The sequence below is a fragment of the Phyllopteryx taeniolatus genome, chromosome 13 (genome assembly GCF_024500385.1).
Source record: "Phyllopteryx taeniolatus isolate TA_2022b chromosome 13, UOR_Ptae_1.2, whole genome shotgun sequence".
In the NCBI taxonomy this organism is placed as follows: Eukaryota; Metazoa; Chordata; class Actinopteri; order Syngnathiformes; family Syngnathidae; genus Phyllopteryx; species Phyllopteryx taeniolatus.
The window spans coordinates 16,559,440-16,579,747 of NC_084514.1; the positions used below are offsets into that span (position 1 = coordinate 16,559,440).

General features: G+C 42.5%; 1 protein-coding gene across 3 annotated transcripts in view; it reads left to right on the plus strand.

Annotated features, from left to right (window-relative positions):
* btbd7 (BTB (POZ) domain containing 7) overlaps positions 1-20,299 on the plus strand; it is a 39,830-nt gene extending 19,531 nt beyond the window's left edge. Inside the window, exons 4-11 of one of the 3 annotated variants that reach the window (XM_061794254.1) lie at positions 8,869-9,077; positions 11,753-11,828; positions 12,936-13,096; positions 13,178-13,321; positions 13,578-13,767; positions 14,055-14,233; positions 14,332-14,736; positions 16,826-20,299. In XM_061794254.1, coding sequence (XP_061650238.1) covers positions 8,869-9,077; positions 11,753-11,828; positions 12,936-13,096; positions 13,178-13,321; positions 13,578-13,767; positions 14,055-14,233; positions 14,332-14,736; positions 16,826-17,575 — 2,114 coding nt within the window. In that variant the 3' untranslated portion in view covers positions 17,576-20,299. Of the gene's footprint in view, positions 1-269; positions 528-8,868; positions 9,078-11,752; positions 11,829-12,935; positions 13,097-13,177; positions 13,322-13,577; positions 13,768-14,054; positions 14,234-14,331; positions 14,737-16,825 lie in introns of those variants that run through there. The other 2 variants (XM_061794255.1, XM_061794256.1) reach the window with 2 other exon arrangements.
* Positions 20,300-20,308: the final 9 nt, after the last annotated feature.

Below are 20,308 nucleotides of genomic sequence, written 5' to 3' on the forward strand. Positions count from 1 at the left end.
GCTTTCTCAGGTCAGATGTGTTAAATTTGCAGCAGCTGGTAACAGCTGGTATAGAAATATAGGACATTACAATTGCTTCATTGTACAGCTAATAATGTGGTGTTTGTGGTCATGCAGTATCATAATAATTAATATTTAATTTTATTTAGTTTATAGTCGGCGGAACAGTGTCCGACTGGTTAGCACATCCGCCTCACAGTTCTGATGACCCAGGTTCAAATCCGGTCTCACCTGTGTGGATTTTGCATGTTCTCCCCGTGCCTGCGTAGGTTTTCTCCGGGTACTCTGGAGAGTGAGTATATTGGTAGAAGGATGATGAGGATGGAGCTGCCAGGCAAGAGAGCTAGAGGAAGACCAAAGAGAAGGTTGATGGATGTCGTGAGGGAAGACATGATGGCAGTTGGTGTTCGAGAGGAGGATGCAGGAGATAGGCTCTCATGGACAAGGATGACGCGCTGTGGCGACCCCTAACGGGACAAGCCGAAAGGAAAAGGAGAAGAAGACTCTGGTTTCCTCCCACATTCCAAAAACATGGATGGTAGGTTAATTGACGACTCTAAATTGCCCGTAGGTGTGAATGTGAGTGCGAATGCTTGTTTGTGCCCTGCGATTGGATGGCGACCAGTTCAGGGTGTACCTTGCCTCTCACCCAGAGTCAGCTGAGATAGGCCCCAGCACGACCGTGACCCTATTGCGGATAAGCAGTATAGAAAATGGGTGGATGGATAGTTTATAGTCTACTATATAACGTGCAAATCAGTCCCTCCCATGGCAAATTTGATGTCTCTCCATGGCAGCTTCCTCCTTAGCGCCTTCACATTGAGAGAAGTCATTTGAGGTGATTCTGGCATCACTTATCCAATGTACTGTATTTATGGCCTTATTTTAAATGAATAATTATATTAATTAATAAATAATTTATAAATTCATAGCTTTTGTGGAAATTAACATTGCAATAGTACTACAGCCATTGCACATTGTCTACATGGCATGAGCGTTTTTGTCTTGGAAGGGACCGCAGCAAAATGCATCTTTTTTAAGTAAAAGCTGTGAGCACAATGTAGCTTCTTACATAATTGGCTTTACATGCTAAATTGTCTTTGAGAAATAATATAAAAGCAGAGTTACTTCTGATGCATAGACTGAAAAGTCGCAAATCTCTTGGCATGTGGTGGTCTGATATAAACAAACGCTGTCAGCTGATCACACACCATCTCACACCCTGGAGTTGTGCTGTCGCTGTCATTCTGACAGCTTTGCCGATGAGCAAGCAAATGGTGCCACCCCCACAGCTCCCCCAATGCAGAGGGTATTTTTATCTGCACTCCCTCTCCCACTGAGCAGTGCAGCACTAATCAGTTCCCATGAAGCCCCAGTGAGGAATGTGGCAAGATAGTTGAGGTTCAACCGATGTCATCCTGTCCAAGTCGCCATCCTTGTCTGCTCTGCAGCTTCCTGTTATTCCAGTTCGGAAATCACATTTTACACATCTTTCACAACAACCCTGCAATGCTTTAAGGCATAATTTTAAAGTCTACGCTGTCTGTGACTTTACTATAAAATTAATAATTGCAGCTGACATGGTAAGAAGAGCATGATTCTGACTTTCTCCATTACAGTTTAAATTTCTTCACAGCTGCTGTCTTTAAATTCAGTGTCAGAATTATAAGATTGCAGAGTAGCAGCCTGGAATGGACTCCATCCACTGTGCTATTACTTTACAAAGCAATCACAAGTCTGGTTTTCACTCTGGGTTAGCTCAATGTACTCTACAAATTATAAGATGAAGCTATACAGCTCTTCCTGATAGATGCTCAGAACCCACATTGCTGACGAATGAATGTGGCTGGATGTTTAGTGGTGGTCGGGGGGGGCTGTAGGCGCAGAATGGCAGCCACGCTCCTGCAGACTGCCCCAGGGCAGCAGTGGTTACACAAGTAGCTTACCACCACCAGGGTGTGAGGAGTGAATAAATAATGCCTGAAATTGTAAAGGATCTTTGAGTGCCTAGAAAAGCGCGATATGAGTGTAATATTATTATCATCTGTTATTTTTTTAGTGGACAGACATTCACGGTTTTGGTAAGTTTGAGCAAGTTGGTTTAAAAAATAAAAAATGTGGCCGCCGTTAACCAAAACTACACTGGGCCTCTTCAAATTCTGTTTTTTTGCGTAGGAACTTTCCTTTACTCTGCGAGCAAGATGACCTGGAAGTACTAGGAGGAAAACATTGTTTGAATTCAAAACTGGTTAGGAAAGGTGCCCCGATGCAACCTATACCCCAACTTTAGCATAGGTTACTCCTGACCAACCTTTACGAAAGGATGCCTATAATCCCTTACGGCAGCAATATTTAAAGCTCCAGGCCACCGACGCTTGCGAGTACAAAAGCAAAAGAAAACAAAACACCTATGAAAAGAAGCCACAAATTGTAAGTCACAGTTGTGCTACAAAACCATAAGATACAATGTTGCTATTAGACATCATAATAGTTCTTTTCATAGCCCATAATTAAAGCCAAAAGAAAATAAGCTTCCTATATATATATATATATAAGAGACTATTGGCGACAATGCATACGAACAATACAGGTTTAGCCTCCTAAGTGATCCTCATTGTTGGGGACAACCTGATTGAAAGGAATAAGACAAGCACGCATGGATCGAAGCAGCACTTTTTCTCAGGGGTGTCACTGTTGAGTCTTTTTAGAATCAATTATCCTATCGATTATTCCATTGAATAAAGGCATACATAAAGTTTAACCTTACCACAATTGAATAAAATAAATTGGAAAATCCTGAAAAATAACCACAGTTAAACTTTTAAAGTGCAAAATAAACAATTCAAATTCACCAGTTATTTTTTTACTGTCAGTATATGGTGGGAACAGCATTTGCTTTCTATACGTGCAGCAATACACTTTTGAACTTCTTTCAGTACTTGGGGTATATTTTTATCGACAATGCAGTGGCAGATAGGAATAATGTAGCGAGGCTCACGGTGCTCAGTTAAATGTTAAACCAGACATTACTCACCACTGCCTTTTTGCTGTCCCGTGGGAGTTTACCACGCTTTGCAATTGTTTAAGACAGCGCTGGCTGTTTGAGGGAGCAAGAGGTTTGTGTCTTTCCCTCCATGGTCATGGGAAAATTCTCATGCTGTTTTTTGTGATGCGACATCAATACGCGATGAAGTTGGTAGTATTAAACTTCAGAAGTTCTGTTCCAACACTGGAAACTTGTGCATGATAAATTTCCCACTCAACTGCAACTTTTTCAGACTTGAACATTAAATTCTGCCACGTGACCTGCATCATTGCTTGCTTGTTTGTTAGCACCTGAGCACACGCTGTTGTTGTGATCACATGGGCTCTGCATGCCGGATCCGGGAACTGCAAGATAGAAGTGCTGAAGTCTGGAATGGACTGCTTTTATCAGAGTGCTTATATAGGAAATTTTAGATATTTACCCGATTTACCCGATATTGTGGGGTTTTTTGGGGGGGGGGGGGTTGCTGATATCGGATATCTGTATCAATATTGGAACGGGACACCCGTAGTCTGTATGTGTAGATGTGTATATGTATATATATATATATATATATATATATATATATATATACATATATGTGTGTGTGTGTGTGTGTATATATAAGTGACAAAGCCCAAATGCTTTTGAGTACGTTTTTTTTTTTTTTTTTTTTTTAATAAATATTCATTCAAACTTGGCAGGCTTTAAGAATTTTTTTGTGTCTTCGTAGTGGGTTAATGACGCTATACCTATGTCCCAAATGTTTATTTGTTTAAATGCAGTTTTTGCGAACAGAGCCTGAGTCTGATTTATTTATTTTATTAAGATATGTATTGCTCTACAATACAATGCCAATGTTCAATGTTCTTTAGAATTGAAAGTTCATTGTTTGTTAAAAGGATGTACTTGAATTATTATGCTCTATAACATTATTATATCAGTGGCATAAAAAAAAAACATCCATAGTATCGTTTATCGTGATAGTTTTTTGGGAAATATATTGTGCAAAAACATTTGCTATCGTGGCAGGCTGAAACATAATATATTGAGAGAGAACAAGAACAATGGATAACACAAAAATATGGTACGAATTGTACAAATACAAATGTGTAATTTAGCGGGACTGCGAAGCAACAACAGTCATATAGCTGAGGATTACTGTATTTGTACTCTGTGATGGTAAATTGCAGGGACTTATTGTTGCCAGACCTGTGCGTCCTGGGACTCCTATGCTGTTTTTCCATTTCAAGTTCCAGAACGGCCTGGCCGCACTGTGCCCTGGCCTCGCTTGGCCTGGCCTGGCCTGGCCTCCGTTGTGTTTCCATTACAACAGGCACCAATCAAAAGTGGATGATGATGCAGTTTGATGCTGTGTATTCAGTAACTTGTACTTTATCACATTCCTTAAACCATAATAAGATAGGTTAATAGTTAAGGAAGAAGCAGGTCGCTAAAGAGAGAGGCTGTTTGTAAGAATAAAAGCGAGACTGTGGATATGAAACCGGTCACCTAATCACACACACTACGCAACAGTTCAGTCGGGTTCGGAGGCGGGGCTCAGTATGTGGCAGCCTTTAGACACCATGATCAGGAAAGTGACAAGTCACCGCGCTTAAAGAAATGCCTACATCTTTCTGCCTCTCAGATAACAGTTATGTCACGGCCCTCCTCTGCCTGCGTTTTAGAACCAGGTCGGAGGTTCTGAAAAGCGGTGCTGTTGTCGCTGCTTGGCCTCGAAAAAGTGTAATGGAGAAGCGACCACACGGGGGCGGAGCGATGCTGGTTGGGGGAGGAGTTTCGAACAATACTTTGCAGATGCTCTCTTACTCGTACAGTGCAGACGCTTTTCTGCTCACTCTGCTAGATTCCCTTCTGTTTACATTTTTCTTGCTAATAAGCTTGTTTTTAGCAGCGACTCCTGGATATTTTTAAACCTGTGGGACTGTACTTTTTGTAGATAGTCAGTTGTTGCCATATTCCAATATTTTTTTGATACCCCCTCACCATTACGTGACCGTGGCTTGCTAATTAGCACAAGTCTGCTATTACCAATGAGACCAACAACAAGATTCCTCCCTTTTCCACTGAAGACTATCACAAACTGCTACAGATGATGGCATTCCTGGAAACAAAAATCCACCGTCTTGGTGTATGTGGATGTAAATGGACAGTCGGGGAATGAAACCACTCCACCGATGTCTCAAAATGATGAGAAGAAGCGTGCTAACACACAGCCACTTAGCTCCACAAAGAGGACTGATGTGGGACTGTGGAAATCTGTCATGGATCATCAAGCAGTTGTCCCTGGAATTTACTAGGACCAAAGGCTAAACTTATGGCACAACATCTAAAAGGGAGGACAGAACACCAGCAGATTACTGAGGAATCCGGCTGGCCTGCATGCTTCTTCAACCCCGAGAGAGCAGCTGTGGACGGTCGCAACAGCAAAGGGCAAGACCTCCCTACAGTGTTTTTTTTGGTTTTGTTTTTCACCTTTTTCATGCCTTTGGTGTTTGCATTAAAAGCCTTATTTATTTTTCAAGTGACCTACAGAGAGTGCCGGTGTGTTTTTTTTTTTTTTTTTTAAATTATTTTAAAAAAAATTCTCCCCCCTTCCGTTTGCGCTCGCTGACCGTCCAGCTTCTTGCTTGTGGTTGCAGCTTGATTCACTCAGTGGCATTGCTTCAGTGATCCTCACACGATTTACAAGCCATCGACTGCGGTCGCCATTTTGTGATTTTTAGAACGTATGTGCTCCATTAACAATGAACGCTGCATAACAAGTAAGATTTCATCCAATGGAGTCGCTCAATTGTACAACAGTTGTGTGGGATTACCAACTGTGGAGAGTTCATATTGGCTCTAACATCCATCCATCCATCCATTTTCTGATCTGCTTCTCCTCACTACGGTTGCGCAGTAGATTTTAATTTTCACCTCATAATAAAAGTGCTCTCTCTTTAGATGGGAGGCTGCTGTGAATTTTAATGCACTAATGTGGAGCAAAGCTGTTTACTGCAAGTGTTTACTTTGGTGCATGTGAGGCCAAGGCTAAAAAACTAAAGAAGACAGACGGCCGAGAAGATTGTCAAAGACGGAGACACAGCTGGCGAGGAAACCAGAACAGTCATTTAGTTTATAGCTGACTAAAAGGCAAAGTGCCCATTGCTTTTTGTTTCGCTTTTCCCAACTATTCTGGGTTTTCCCCTTCCTGGTGGTGAAAGTGCCTCAAGTGTTACGGCGCTTCCATTCTTAAGAACTGCATTCACGTATGTGCATTGCACACACTGTTGTTTTAGAGTTTTTGTTTTTGCTTTTTAGAAAAACATTTTAAAAGTGTGTCCTTGGACTTCTTAAAGCATAGGTACACCATATGAACAGAAATGCTGGACAGGAACTGAAAGAAACTATATAGTACAACTTGCAGTCAAACACAATCTTTTCCATAAAATAAAACAATTTGTTTGCATTTCAACACTATTTTACGTCAAATAATCTGACCGTAACTAGATGGGCAATTGTTTAAATAAGATTTTTAACTTCTTAATGGACAATTCATTTTATTTAGTTTTTGGAATGTGGGAGGAAGTCAGTTTCCGAGGAAAACGCACGCAAGCATGGGGAGAACATACAAACTCCACACAGCAAAGCCTGATTCAAGTTTCAAACTCAAACTCTTGACTGTGACACAGCATTTCTACTACATCACTGTGATCTCCAACACTTGACTTCTGGAGCATTTTGCTTGATATTTGAGGTACTACTGTGTTGTGTTTGTCCACCCTTTGCCGCTATAGTAGCTTTTGCCTCGGAAAAGTTTTATCTTCTGAGTCAGAGACCTTTTTTGAGGCCTTCCCCAAACTGTTCCCACAAAGTGACCTGTGAAAACGTTACAGATTCCTCCTGCGTTCTTCCAATCCAAGTTTAATCCATGCACATTTGTGTATACATGTTTTCAAAGTGAGTGTGTCACATTTACAAAGGTGCCAATGTTTATTCATCAAGTTTAAGAGATGGCAAAAACGCATCAAGATCTCAAGTCATTTTTGTGGGCCAGTGTGTTGCAGAGTTAAACCACTGCCTGCTGTTCTGGTATGTGCTCTGATTTAAGAAACACAGCTAGGAGGATATGGAGGTTAGTTGAAAAAGACTCCCCTGGGTGCGTGGATGGTAGGGTAAAAATACTGGCGTGTGCCTTGGAAATAGCTTTTAGTAGGAGTGCACGATTAATCGCACTTGTGATTGCCTTTTTAGCTGCCAGTATTAAATTAGGCTTTACACGATCAGGATTTTTGGGGCCGATCACAAGATGTAGCAATGTGTCTATTTAAATAACTTGTTCATTTACTGTATATACTTGTGTACTGTATACTGAGTATCGTCAAAGGTGATTGCTATTCAGGTCATGTATTCTAATCAGTCAGGTCAAACCAACTTTACAACATGACAGAAATAATGGGTCCTAACTTACTGTAATTAAATTACTTCACACACCAAAACCTTTTGAGCATGACTCGACTGAATGCTGGCATGTTTACGTACAATCGTTAGTGCTAGCACTAGCTTACTAGGCTACATAACGTTTTGTTGCCTGCTTGCGAGCCGTATCGTATCAAAAGTACGTGAACATACCTCACACAAGCCTTGAATTAAAGTCCTCCCCCGAGCACCGGTGACCACCAGCACACGTTTTTCCCCATTTTGTTCTCAATATACACACGCCGCGATCAGTTGTTGTTGTTGTCGTCGTCGCCGCCGCCATGGTAATGAGTGTATCCGGTCACGTTTGAGTTGACAAGATAAAGCCCAGTGATCGTAAAAGATTGGATGTGGTGGTATCGGAATACAATATTTTATTGCAGCAGTCTGACATAATGGAATCGTGAAAGACGAAATTTGTCTTGTAGTCTGATCCACACATTACGTGTTGTCTGTCCCACACCGCTGAGAATTGTTTATTTATTTTTTTTAAATAACTTTTCGTGGTCAGATATTTATAGTACTACGTCAAAAGACGCAACAAGGCTAAAAATAAACTAGCTTTTGGGTTCAAATAAACTGTACACGATGGAGACGCGGAGTAAATGTCTTTTGCGGAGCCGATCAATGACGTCATTGATCGTATTGGCGAGTTATGACATTAAAGCTGATCAGCATAAAATGCTAATTATTGGCCGATATCAATCAAGCCAATCAGATCGGTGTAAAGTCTAGATTAAATGATCCCGATTGTCTGAGATATCAGCTGCCATGACTGCAGTAAAAAAAAAAAAAAAAAAAAACATGCTAGAATAGAGAGAGAAATCACAACTGTCGAGTTCTTTGCAGTGTGTAACAGTGCACAACTGACCAAGCAGAACGACGGAGACGTATCCTCCTTGACAGTTCACTAAATTGGAGATTTTCAAATGAAAAGTCAGTGCTTGTAGCCTAATGTTATAGCGTTTTATGCATTAACTGTATTTGCTTCCATTAAATTGCAATTCGTGATTGCACTTTCTAATGGCATATTTACTCAGTTCAGTTCCGTTGGTAAAGTTGAATTTTTTAGGGTAAATTAATTTTTTTTATTGCTGTCTATCATTTATTCTTACCGGTATTTAAAGATTCATTTTGCACTAAAAAAAAGTAAAATATTGTTTGTTGAAAACACGAATAATTGTGACTAATAATCGTGATTACAATATTCGTCAAAATAATCACAATTATTATTTTGACCATAATCGTCCAGCCCTAGCTTTTAGTATTCAAATGTTTTACTTGAAAATCTTGACTCCAGTCCTCGAAATGATAGTCAAATTCTGTCTCACTGACTTCCTTCTCACATTGTCACCCCACAGGCTGTGAGGACATTATTATAGAAAGCTTGTCTCTCGACTCGCTCGTGCCCATCCTCAAGTGGAGCTCGCAACCCTATGGGTCCAAGTGGGTACACAGGCAGGCCATGCACTTCCTCTGCGAGGAGTTCTGTCAGGTTGTCACCTCAGATGTTCTCTATGAGCTCGGCAAGGAGCACCTTCTCAGCGCAATCCAGTCAGACTACCTACAGGTGAGCTAACAGCCACGCCGGTTCCTCCAACTGTTTGTCTTCTTTTACAGCTGTCTCAAACTGCAACTGATGCATTTATGGTTCTAGAAGTACTTGAACAATGACAAACTTTTTATGAATTTGACTTTATACACCACCACAATGGATTTGAAAAAGGGTATAGAAGTGTATACATTTAACTTTAAAGAGGTAACCATGTCATAGGGGTGTGTTGTAACTACCTGTTGTTCATATCATTGGTTACAACTGAAAGTGGGTGAATGCGCCACATGCTTGCACACACAGCATCTTGACTCTTCGTGTAATTTTTCTCCCTCACTCGCTGCCGTCACAGCATCGTTTTTCTACAACAAGTGGCTGCAGGAAATGTTCATTTGGAAACGTGGTGGCTTACGTCAACTTTTTGTTTATTTATTTTTGTGTGTGTAGTAGTTTTCAGCGTTATTTGCTTCCCCCCCCCCCCCACCCCAGCCTTTAAATAGCCATAGCCTCAGGATGCTGGACTTGGGGTGGTATGCCTGGTGCATTATAAAGAGCTTTCTTGTCTTTGATATCAGTGGCTTGCATCTCTTCCACTGGCCAGGCTATTATGCCAGCGGGGTATCTGATTACTGGCATGTAAGGCTGTTACGATTTTGTATCGAAACTGAAAATCACTGTCTTCAAATAGACAAACCTGTCGTCTTTCAAATGGAAGGACCGTGACACACCCTTTCAACTGTTCCTCAATTCTACATAGAGCCACATGAGCTCACAGTGCTTCCAAACTTAATATATTTTTTTCAGTTAATTTAATAAAACATAAGCCTAAATTGAAGATACATTTTTCCATCAAACCTCCTTCAACTGCTTGTCATGGGACTACTTGTTTTGGTTTGCCCGTGTTGCCATTGCTGACTGAAAGTAGTCCGCCTATACAACTGACAGTTTACTTTCACTTTCACTACCTTCACGTACGTGTCTTATGGAGCCATTAAGTGTCGGGCGAACAAGGTGACACAGTTCGTGTACATCTGCGTGGGTCCGAAAGTACGGAAAATGCGCTGGCATTGCTGCCCAAGTTGTGGATTAACATACAGTAGCAGTTAGCCATGCATCATTAGCCGCAGCTTGTCTGATTTGCTCAGCAGGGAGGGAGAAGAACGAGTGAAGCGAGCCGCGCAGAGTCAGTTAAAGTCTATCTTCCTCCGCAATTAGCATTGGTCATCGTTTGAATTTGAACTATTCCAGTCCCGATTCCGGTTCCTTTTTTTGATTCCGGTTCCAAACGATTCTCGTTTCCGATTTGGTTTAAATAAAGGGTGTCCAAATTATGAAAATCCATTTTCTTATTAGCCCACAGCAGAGACTAAAATGGACATTTGACCCGGGGTTCCGGGTGTGGAACTAACCCAATTGACTTATTTATTAATTGTTTCAGCTAAAAGTTAAATATAGCATTGTTAAAATCGTTATTTGGGACTGTTTTATCACATCAAATGGTTTATGTGCAAGTTTTAAGTTCCTGTTTTAAGCTTGTAGCCTTTTATTTTGAAGTGTACGCACCGGATGTCAGCATTTTGGCACGAAAAGTAACTTCACTTGGCACCAGTGATTTTTAAATGGATGGAACCAAATGGTATAAAACGTTGATTCCTTCCCTTACCCACCGATGAGGCACAAGGTTAGTGTTTGTGATACTGTGAGACGTTTATGTGAATTTTGTCCAAATTCATTGTGATGTAAAGTTGTAAAGTTTTAGTTAATGTTAAGCTTTTTTTTTTTTCTGTCATCGGTTCTTAAGTTGTTTTGAAGACTAAAACGCTAAAAACCATCAGTGCAAAAGTGCAACCAACCGTTTACCTTGTTCGCTGTCTCAATGTTGTCATAGACCTATTTTATAGTTTCACTCACCCAATTAACTGAGAGTTGACTTCACTGAACCGGTGTAGGCTGAGGCTCGGAGCACGTCAGACGCTACACATCATGAAAGCCTCCTTTGCACAATATAATCTTATTCCAAGTTTTGACTGGTCATTAACACATTCACTGCCATTGACGGCTTTAGAAGTCAAATATCCATGTTAACTGGGAAGGCTGGCAGTAATTGAGATAATGTTAACAAAGTTAAGACACACTTTTGTTCGCCACCACAAGCGTTGGGTTAAAAATCAGACAATGTGATTTTCTGGGTTTTTGTTTTTTTGTTTGTCTCCCCCCCCCCCCCCTCATTTTGTCTCTCATCGGTGAGGTATACCTATGATGAAAATTAAAGGCCTCTGTCATCTTTTTAAGTGGGAGAACGTTTACAATTGGTGGCTGACTAAGTACTTTTCTACCCCACTGTAATCACTGTCATTTTCCAAATATTGTGGACATAACCGTACGTGGTGTCCTACTTGCTAACTCCTTCAGAGTTTAGTTCTGCATTCCCAAAGTAAAATAACTTCTGGGCTGTCATCAGTGAGCCTCTAGCCAGACAGTTGAGGTGATATGTTGTAATCCAACTACAGAATCAAGCCAACCAGGTTTGCACCTTGCTGCAACACTGTCCAAACTTTCACCTTATCCTCATTTAGTAGCTTGTTTTTTTCCCCTGACAATATCTGACCTCCTTGTCCTGATAATTATGTTGTCTCCCTGTACCCGTCCTCCTCCGCCTTTCCCCTATCTCTGGATCTTCGTCTCATTTGCAGGCCAGTGAGCAGGACATTCTCAAGTATGTTGTTAAGTGGGGCGAGCAGCAGCTTATTAAGAGGATGGCAGACAGGGGTAAGATAATACACTCTATAATTATCCTCTGAGCACAGTCTCCAATGATTCTGAACACTTTTCACACTTACTAAAGCCTCCAAAATATATTTAAAAGCATATCAAACACAGCCGTATTTGACCCTAAAAGAAGAGCAGAGCTCCACTGAACCAATGAAATCACTGTACTGTTGCCATTTTGTTACTTTGGATTCAGAAAATTTCTGATTTCCTTTTAGTTACGGTGATCCTTGATAATGCTGGCATCCGGCGGAATCCTCGTATCTCCAAAACTATCACTTTTCAGGAAACCAGAAAAACGGTATATTTGTTGAGCCATTAACATTGCATTGCAAGCCATTTTTAATACTTGATTAGTCAAGTAGGGACTGGCCCATAGAATAGATTTCGGGGGGGGGGGTTAATCTGAAATTGATAAAATTTTGACGGGAGGTTTCGGCCTATTTCCAGCAATAAACAAATGACAAATGACAATCTCTACTGAGATTTGACAGCGAAGTAGGCATCGGACTTTGTAAAATGGGATTTTCCATGTTAAATTTAAAGTGCTGCTCATCTCAATGGGTTGCAGAAGTTGCCATAATCATCAAAATTCAAACAAATAAAGGCTTGAAATATTTCACTTAATATGTGGTGAACTAATATAACAGAAGAACTTTTTGAAACAAATTATTGAAATAAATGGACTTTCCCTCGATATTCAAATTTTTTTGACACATACCTGTACCTGTATGTTTGGATGCTCATCAAAACTTAATGTGGACAGACAAGCAATTAATCCTAAAATTATTAATACCCTGACCAAATTCTGAGTTAAATTAAGTTTGCAAGGTGTCTGTGATTGTGAGTGTGAATGTTTTTTCATCTAAATGTGCTCTGCGATTGGTTGGCAAACAGTCCAGTGTTCCCTGCCTCTCGCCCAAAGTCAGCTGGGCTTGTTCTAGAGTGAAGCTCATTTGTCATGTCATCTTTAAAAGCTAAACTAAATTACAGTTAACACAATTGTAAACCTGTCGTCGTCATAGCAACTTTGATGTAGTATAATTAGTTCTGTATATCTATATGCTTTCATTTAAAATGTGGTTGTACATGGTCACATTTGGGCAGAGCCAAATCTGTTGAGCGGCACAGCCCACAGCGTCAACAAGCGAGGAGTAAAGAGAAGAGACCTGGATGTGGAAGAGCTGAAGGACATCCTGTCCCCCCTCCTGCCCTTCATTCGAACCGAGCACATTTTGCCTCCACACAGCGACATCCTCTCTGACGCGGTTAGCGCTCCTTCGCTGTTTTTTCTGACCCGTTCTGCATGCATGCGTCACGGTGGTCTTACACCCTGTTCTCATCCACAGCTCAAAAGAGGTTTGATAAGCACCCCTCCGTCCGACATGCTGCCAATGGCCGAGGGTGGGAAAGCCAATGCTTGGTTGAGGCAGAAGAACGCTGGCATCTATGTGCGTCCTCGCCTCTTCTCTCCTTATGTAGAAGAGACAAAGGTAAGACATTGATTGATTTGGCTTTCAAATGATGGCAGACCCAGCAGACCTGTTAGCTCAAAAGCATCAATAATGCTATGCTCGTTCAAAAATTGGATTCTATGACAATTTTCATATTCCCCTAACGAGCTGTCGCCGTGTCTATTTTCCGAACATGCTAACAGCCCAGATCGACTCATTATGAGCTTGTTATTCAAGTGTGAAACATTAGCGAATGCTTTGAAACCAAGTTTCTATTTCGCTTCTGTCTCCTCAGTCAGTGCTGGATGAAATGATGGTGGAGCAGACTGATCTAGTGCGTCTACGACTCGTGCGCATGTCCAACGTCCCAGACACCCTCTACATGGTCAACAACGCCGTGCCGCAGTGCTGTCACATGGTTAACCATCAGCAGATGACCGTTAACTCAGTCACTGCTCCATCAGTTGTAGCCAATGAAATCCCAGGTAAGATCTTTGTCGGAGAAACTGAACTTTCTCTATTCCTCATTCCCTTTTGGACTACAGTGAAGGCCCCATTTATTGCAGGAGATAAATTCCAGTACAGTAAACAAGTATACTGTAAAAACCTATAAAAAAACAACAAGAACAATCTCTTAAAAAAAAAGGCGCGATTTATGAGCCGCGACATAGCGGGGAAACATTGTATTCAGTTGTCTCAGCACAAATACACAGTTTTCAAGGCTGATTACATTTCGTTTGTTTGCATGTTGTTTCCAATGTGTGTCTTGCAGTGCCGCAGCTCTCGGTGGTGAAGGAGATGATCCGGAGGCTACAGGAACTGAGACACACAGAGCAAGTGCAGCGAGCGTACGCCCTCAACTGCGGAGAGGGCGCCACAGTCAGCTACGAGCTTCAGTTGCGAGTGCTTCGGGAGTTTGGTCTGGCTGACGGAGCCACCGAACTGCTACAGGTTAGGGGGAAAGCAATGGGACGAAAGGGATAGCAAAAGTTAAAGCAGATAAAAAATTGAGGCGGCACAGCAAATTCTATTTAATTTTGTCTTTTCAGAACCCGTCCAAGTTCTTTCCTGACGAACGGTTCGGAGACGAGAGTCCGATTCTGGCTCTGCGCCAGGTGGGTCGATGTCGTGTAAACAGCAGCCCAGCCATGGATAGCATGTTCACAGAGCTGGAAGGCGTAGCGGGCTTCCACCTGCCGCTACCTCCCCCGCCTCCCCCGTACCACCCCCCTGCTATGCCCAGCCATGCTCAGCTCAAAGGCGCCTGGCGTCCCCGTGTTCCCATGCCAACCCCAACCCGTTCCTTCTCCTACCCCTGCAACCGCACCCTGAGCCAGCGCCATACGGCGGCCAAGAATGGCGGCTCGGACTTCTCCTCTGTGCCCAGACCCCTGCCCCCAGACTGCACTGAACCACAAGCTATGGGCCGAACCTTGCTTTCTGAACAGCAAGCGGTGAGTGTGTCTGTTCTGTCTTTGGATCTTTGAGCTTTGCATTAATGCAAGGCGTCCCAACCTTTTTAAGCACGTGGACCAGTTGGTGTCAAAGGAAAGATATTAGGCATTTTTTGTGGCGGCAAAAGTACTCACTCTGTACTCAAGTTGGAAGTACAGATACTGTGTTAGAAGCACTGATTCAACTCCTAGACTAAAGGCAATTGAATGATAATAATGTACTTGAATACAAAAGTATAAATGAATTTTTACTGTTAATTATATACAATGGTGTGAGAGTGTTTGACCCCTTCTTGATTTCTTTGTGTTTTTGCATGTTTGTCACACTTAAATGTTTCCCATCATTAAACAAATTTAGATATTAGTAAAAAAAAAAACAACACAAACACAAAATGCAGTTTTTAAATGATTTTTATTGTTAAGGGAGAAAAAAAATCCAAACCTACCTAGCCCTGTGTGGAAAAGGTGTTGCCCCCGAAACCTAATAACTGCAATCAAGCATTTGCGATAACTTGCAATGAGTCTCTTACAGCGCTGTGGAGGAATTCTGGCACACCTCATCTTTGCAGAATTGTTGTAATATAGCCACATTGAAGGGTTTTTTAAAGCTCAGAGGACAAAGATATTAAAAATGTTCTTGATAACTCTAAAGCCCCTTTACAAACCGCATCTGCCATTGCAAAGTGATTATATAGCAGATATACAGCAGTTAAATCGATAAATATGATTGCGAATGAGCCTTCTGCTTTTTGCATCTAGCGCCTTCCGGTCTTCGGCTCTATCCGGCGCTGTGACGTAACATGAGCCAAACAGCCTGTTCATTCAGCGTTGTGTGCTGTTGTTCCCGTCCTTGTATATTTGTTGTCGTATGATTTAGCGATTTCACGATGGTTTATTGTGTGGCACTTTGTTGCACAAATGGTTTAGGCCGTGGCAAGAGTTTCTTTGGCTTTCCAAGTGGAAAAAAAATGTGACGTGGATAGGGAAAGTCAATCGACAGGAAAAGAAACGTCGTCAGCTATGGGTGCCTAGCAAGCATTCCAAACTCTGTTGCTGATCACTTCGAACCAGCGTGTTTTGAGAAAGACTTGGCAGAAACCATTGGCTACGCAGGTGTAGTTAGGCACAGGTTGAAACCAGCTGTGGTGCCAACTATTTTTCCTACGGCCATCGGGACCTCAACCGCCAGAAAAAGAACTAAATCTCGCAGCTGCGAAGCGGGGCAGACGAGGTGAGGATTTCCTTGTATGATAATTGTACAAATAAATACTCAAGTCCACATACCTCTTTTTTTCACAAATTAGAACAGTTCCCAGGTGACATGCTTTTGTCAAAATACCCCTAGGATCAATAATTATACAATAGCATACTTTTCACACCCTATTGTCTTGCTGAAATTAGCCCTGTCACATGCAAGTAAGCCAGCCTTCATCCCGCTCCATACTGCTATGCCTTTGTGACTACAGAGGCCTTCAGAGGTGAGGTCCCACTCCTCATATAGCCTGCAAGTATGCGTTGCGATCAGCTACTTGCAGAAGCAGAACCCGGAGTGTGTCGACGACAAAAAAAACAAACACCCTTAAAGGCAATAACATTTAACTCGTGGAGGCAGCATTTCATACACTACCCTGCGTATGTGGCGCAAGGGCACATCACTGCCCACTACTTCATAAGCCACCATCAGGCCCCACCTTTTAAAGGTACATACATGTACACAGACACAAAAATACATCTTTTCAAAACGTTCTATGCTTACAATACAGTACGCTTAGTTATAAGTGTAAAAAAAACAAAAACTTAGCGGCGGGGTAAAGCTATAAACATTTTATTTTTCAAAGGCTTTATCATATAAATCTAAAGTGTGTTCATTTATTTATTTTTAAAAAAAAAAAGCGGGTGACACTGCACAATGAAATAGGACTGTACTAATTTCAGAAAGCAGAATCATCTTTATTTGCCAAGGCGCATTGTCTTGTGTTGGTCGGCAGGCCATGTTGGGAACCCCTGTTTTAATGTCTTCACTTGTTCAAATTTGGATCATGAAAAGCACTTTTATAAAGTATTACCACAAATGTGTCTTCTTTTTCAGATGGGCATGGAGCCTGTTATGAGGGAGTTTATGCCCGACATCGCGCTGGGCATCTCGGTCATGTCGCTGAGGGAACTTGAGCGTGAAAGCCCTCTCAGCCCCATGGGTCCACCAGGCCATCATCTGCCCCAGGGGGCCTGCCCTTCCATCCGCCACAGCCACGGCCCTGGACACGGACACTCCTGCAAGAGACATGCTCCCGAACCCAAGCTGGAGGTCCAAGCAGAGTTCCCCGACCTGTACGACTTCTCCCGTCGACCTTCATCTCCGGCCTCCGCGCACCCTCTTTCCACATTTGCGGGACCAGACCTCTACAGCCACAACTGCACCCCCTCCGGAACCTTTACAACCACCTACATCACTGACTCTCAGTCCCAGGGCCACGTACAGGGACGGACTGGTCCAGACCCGCTACGGTTGGATGTCCTCGGTATGACCTCTCAGAGGCATGACGCAGTTAGTCCCTCGGGGCCACAGCCCAGGGTGGGACATGCGCAGAGGGCCCGCTCAAACGAGACGGACCTGACTCACGGCCTAGGCCACCTGCGCTCTCCCAGCGGAAACATGGACTGCTATGAGGACAGAATGGCTGGACCTAGAGATGCCCCAGAGGAGATGGTTGTTGCTGGAGAGTCCTCTGGCCCGGGGGCCCTTCAGCAACCTCACAGGAACAGTGTCAGTGAGGACATTGCCAGAGATCGCAGGTCACCCAGTAAGCCTGACTACCCATACAAAAAATCTGCACTTTAACCCCAGCAATTGAGTTAAGAAAAGGGAATGACTGACAGCCCATTGTATTGAATGGTCAAGCACTAAATGTGTGTGTGTGTGTGTGTCTTCGTGTGCGTGCGGGCGTGCGTGCGTGTGTGCGTGTTCAACGGAAGCGTGGGGAGAGGTGATTGCTACTTAGAGGCTGTCCTTTTTGTCCTACCTCTGCCACTTGACTCCATCCGTCACAGTCAGAGCCAAAGGGCAAATGTGCCTCACCTCAAGGTCACCAGTTTGGATGGGTCCGCATGCTGATTTATTTGCTTGAGTCAGTACCTTGCCAATCGTGCGGGTCACAACACTTAATGTAGCTCAGTTGTCAAGTGGTAGTCAAACAAACACTCCATTCATGTGGATGACTGTCAGATGGCAGAATAAGATTTTCCATTTACAAAAGGCCGCACAGTTGGAGGAGAGCATTGTGATAAAAATCATATGTAAATGTCCCCTTGTCTTCTTCCGTTGTTTTTCTGTAGCATCCCATGCGACTAGTTTCCACTGTGCTGGTTCTGGCTCAGACACAAAGCTGAAATTGGATCTGACGCGAAGTAGCTCATGGGAGCTTATCTTTCTCAGTCTCCGATAACTGCCATGTCCAAACTATCACAGCGACACGCTTTCCCAGTAGTTTGGCGGTTTGAGCAGGTTCATTGCTTGTAAAGACAGTTCATGTTGTCTTTCTTAGAATTATACTATTTTAGTTTTTTTTTTTTTTTAAGTGACGGTATAGAAAGATTCAAACCTTTCTGCGCTTTCCATTTTCCTATAACACTTATCCTCACTAGGGTCTTACCCATCTGACTTTGGGTAAGAGGCGAGGTACACCCTGGACTGTTAGCCAGCCAATCACACTCATAGACCACCATTCACACTCACGATCACACCAATTTAGTCTTCAATTAACCCAAGAAGCATGGTTTTAGAATTGGAACGCAAGCCGGAATACCTGCAGAAACCCCACGCAAGCATGGGGAAAACAAGCAAAGCTGCACAGGAAGGCCGGAGCCCAGATTCGATCCCCCAGCCTCAGCTGTCAGATAGAAAGAAACCTAAATAGTATATGTTTATTGCTGACCTGTAGCAGTGGGTGCCGTGCACTATCAAATTAGGTTGGGGTGATCGGTTGATGCTGCTGAGCACGCGCGTCTGCCTGCAGCTTTACGCACGCACACTTGCACACAGTGTAGTGACAATCTCAGTACTGTACTCTCACATTTTCAGCCTGGTCTGTTTGTACATATCAGAAGGAGCACAGTGGTTCGTGTTCTCGCACACCCTTCTCCTAAGCTAATAGCATCAAGTAATCAAATAAAGCCTTAAGCAGTACGCAAAATATTACATTTCAGCTACCTTTAAACTCTGTTCTCTATGATGTCATTCTATCGCAAACCACTGGCTAATTCACCTAATGGTGTTTCCTAACCTTCATTAAGCCAAGGCACATGCTGTATTTTACATTAGAAAACTTTCACAGCAATGACAAATTGACTTACTGCATGTGAAATCTGGGGCTGTTTAGTTGAACACGGTTATTTTGTTGTATGAATGGCAGCCGGCGGATACACAGGTTAATTGTACCTTCTGCCATCTAATGGAAAAGCGTTTAATTGTTCTGTCTGTCACTATATGTTGCCAGCATAGATAGATGAACAAAGATACATATTTTGCAATAAATCATTTTTGGTGCAATTGGATAAAGTGCATTCGTGGGTTGGGAATCACTGAACTAATTGACTGTTGTGTTCAGTATGGAAGGACATCCATCCAGCCGCCGTCTTGACCCCCTCCCCCCTCTGGCGTTCATACTGTTCAATATACTGTTGTGGGCAAAGCGCCGTGGCAGCATGTAGCTCCAAAAACCACGCAAGTCCACGACTGAAGCTCACATGCCAGCGTGAGTGTCATTGTTTGAGGGAAGAAGGAACAATTAGGAACAAAAGGAATCGTGTATCAATGTGAAGGAAGGTTGCTGGCTCATATGACTCTAGTGGGGAAAACACATTTGCATAACCAATCAAGCTCCACTTATTTTTTTTCTTTGTTTGTATTACATTTTTGTGGTCGTTGTTTATGCGTGTCCTGTCATGAAATCTCACTGCAAATGCACTCTAAAGATTGTCTCAGAATTATTTTCTTCGTACACGTTCTGCATTTGGGACAATTTGCTCACTATCGTAGGTGGTGTGGATTGTGGTGTTTTGTAAATGTTTTTTTTTCTTCCTATTTTCTTTACGAGAGAATCTGAAGATTGCCAATGCAGAATAAATTGTCCCATCTTAATTTGCATCGACAGGAAAAAATGCTTCAGATTCCTCATGTTCATGCTGCGTAGTTGTTGAATTTTCCAGGACGTTCCATTGAATGTGGTTGTTTTGCTCTTTGCTGTTGAGGTCAGTGCCTTCCCTGCCTGCAGCTGGGATTTTATGGAGATCTTGTCTATGCAAGCTCTTTTCTACCAGCTAACCAGCCTGCATCAGATAGTTGTAGCTCCCCTTTGCGTACATGTTAGCACCTTTTTGAATTTTAATCATCCGAAATGTTATGTTGGACTCTCACAGGTACATTGTACTTGTACGGCATCTTAGAAATCAATGTTTGTAGACTGATTGTTGCATTTAGTTTCACTGAATCTATTTTTCTACTGGTGCCTCAAAAGGTGCGCAGCAGTGGTCCTCAAAAATAAACTGGTTTGATATTATGAAATGACCTTGATGT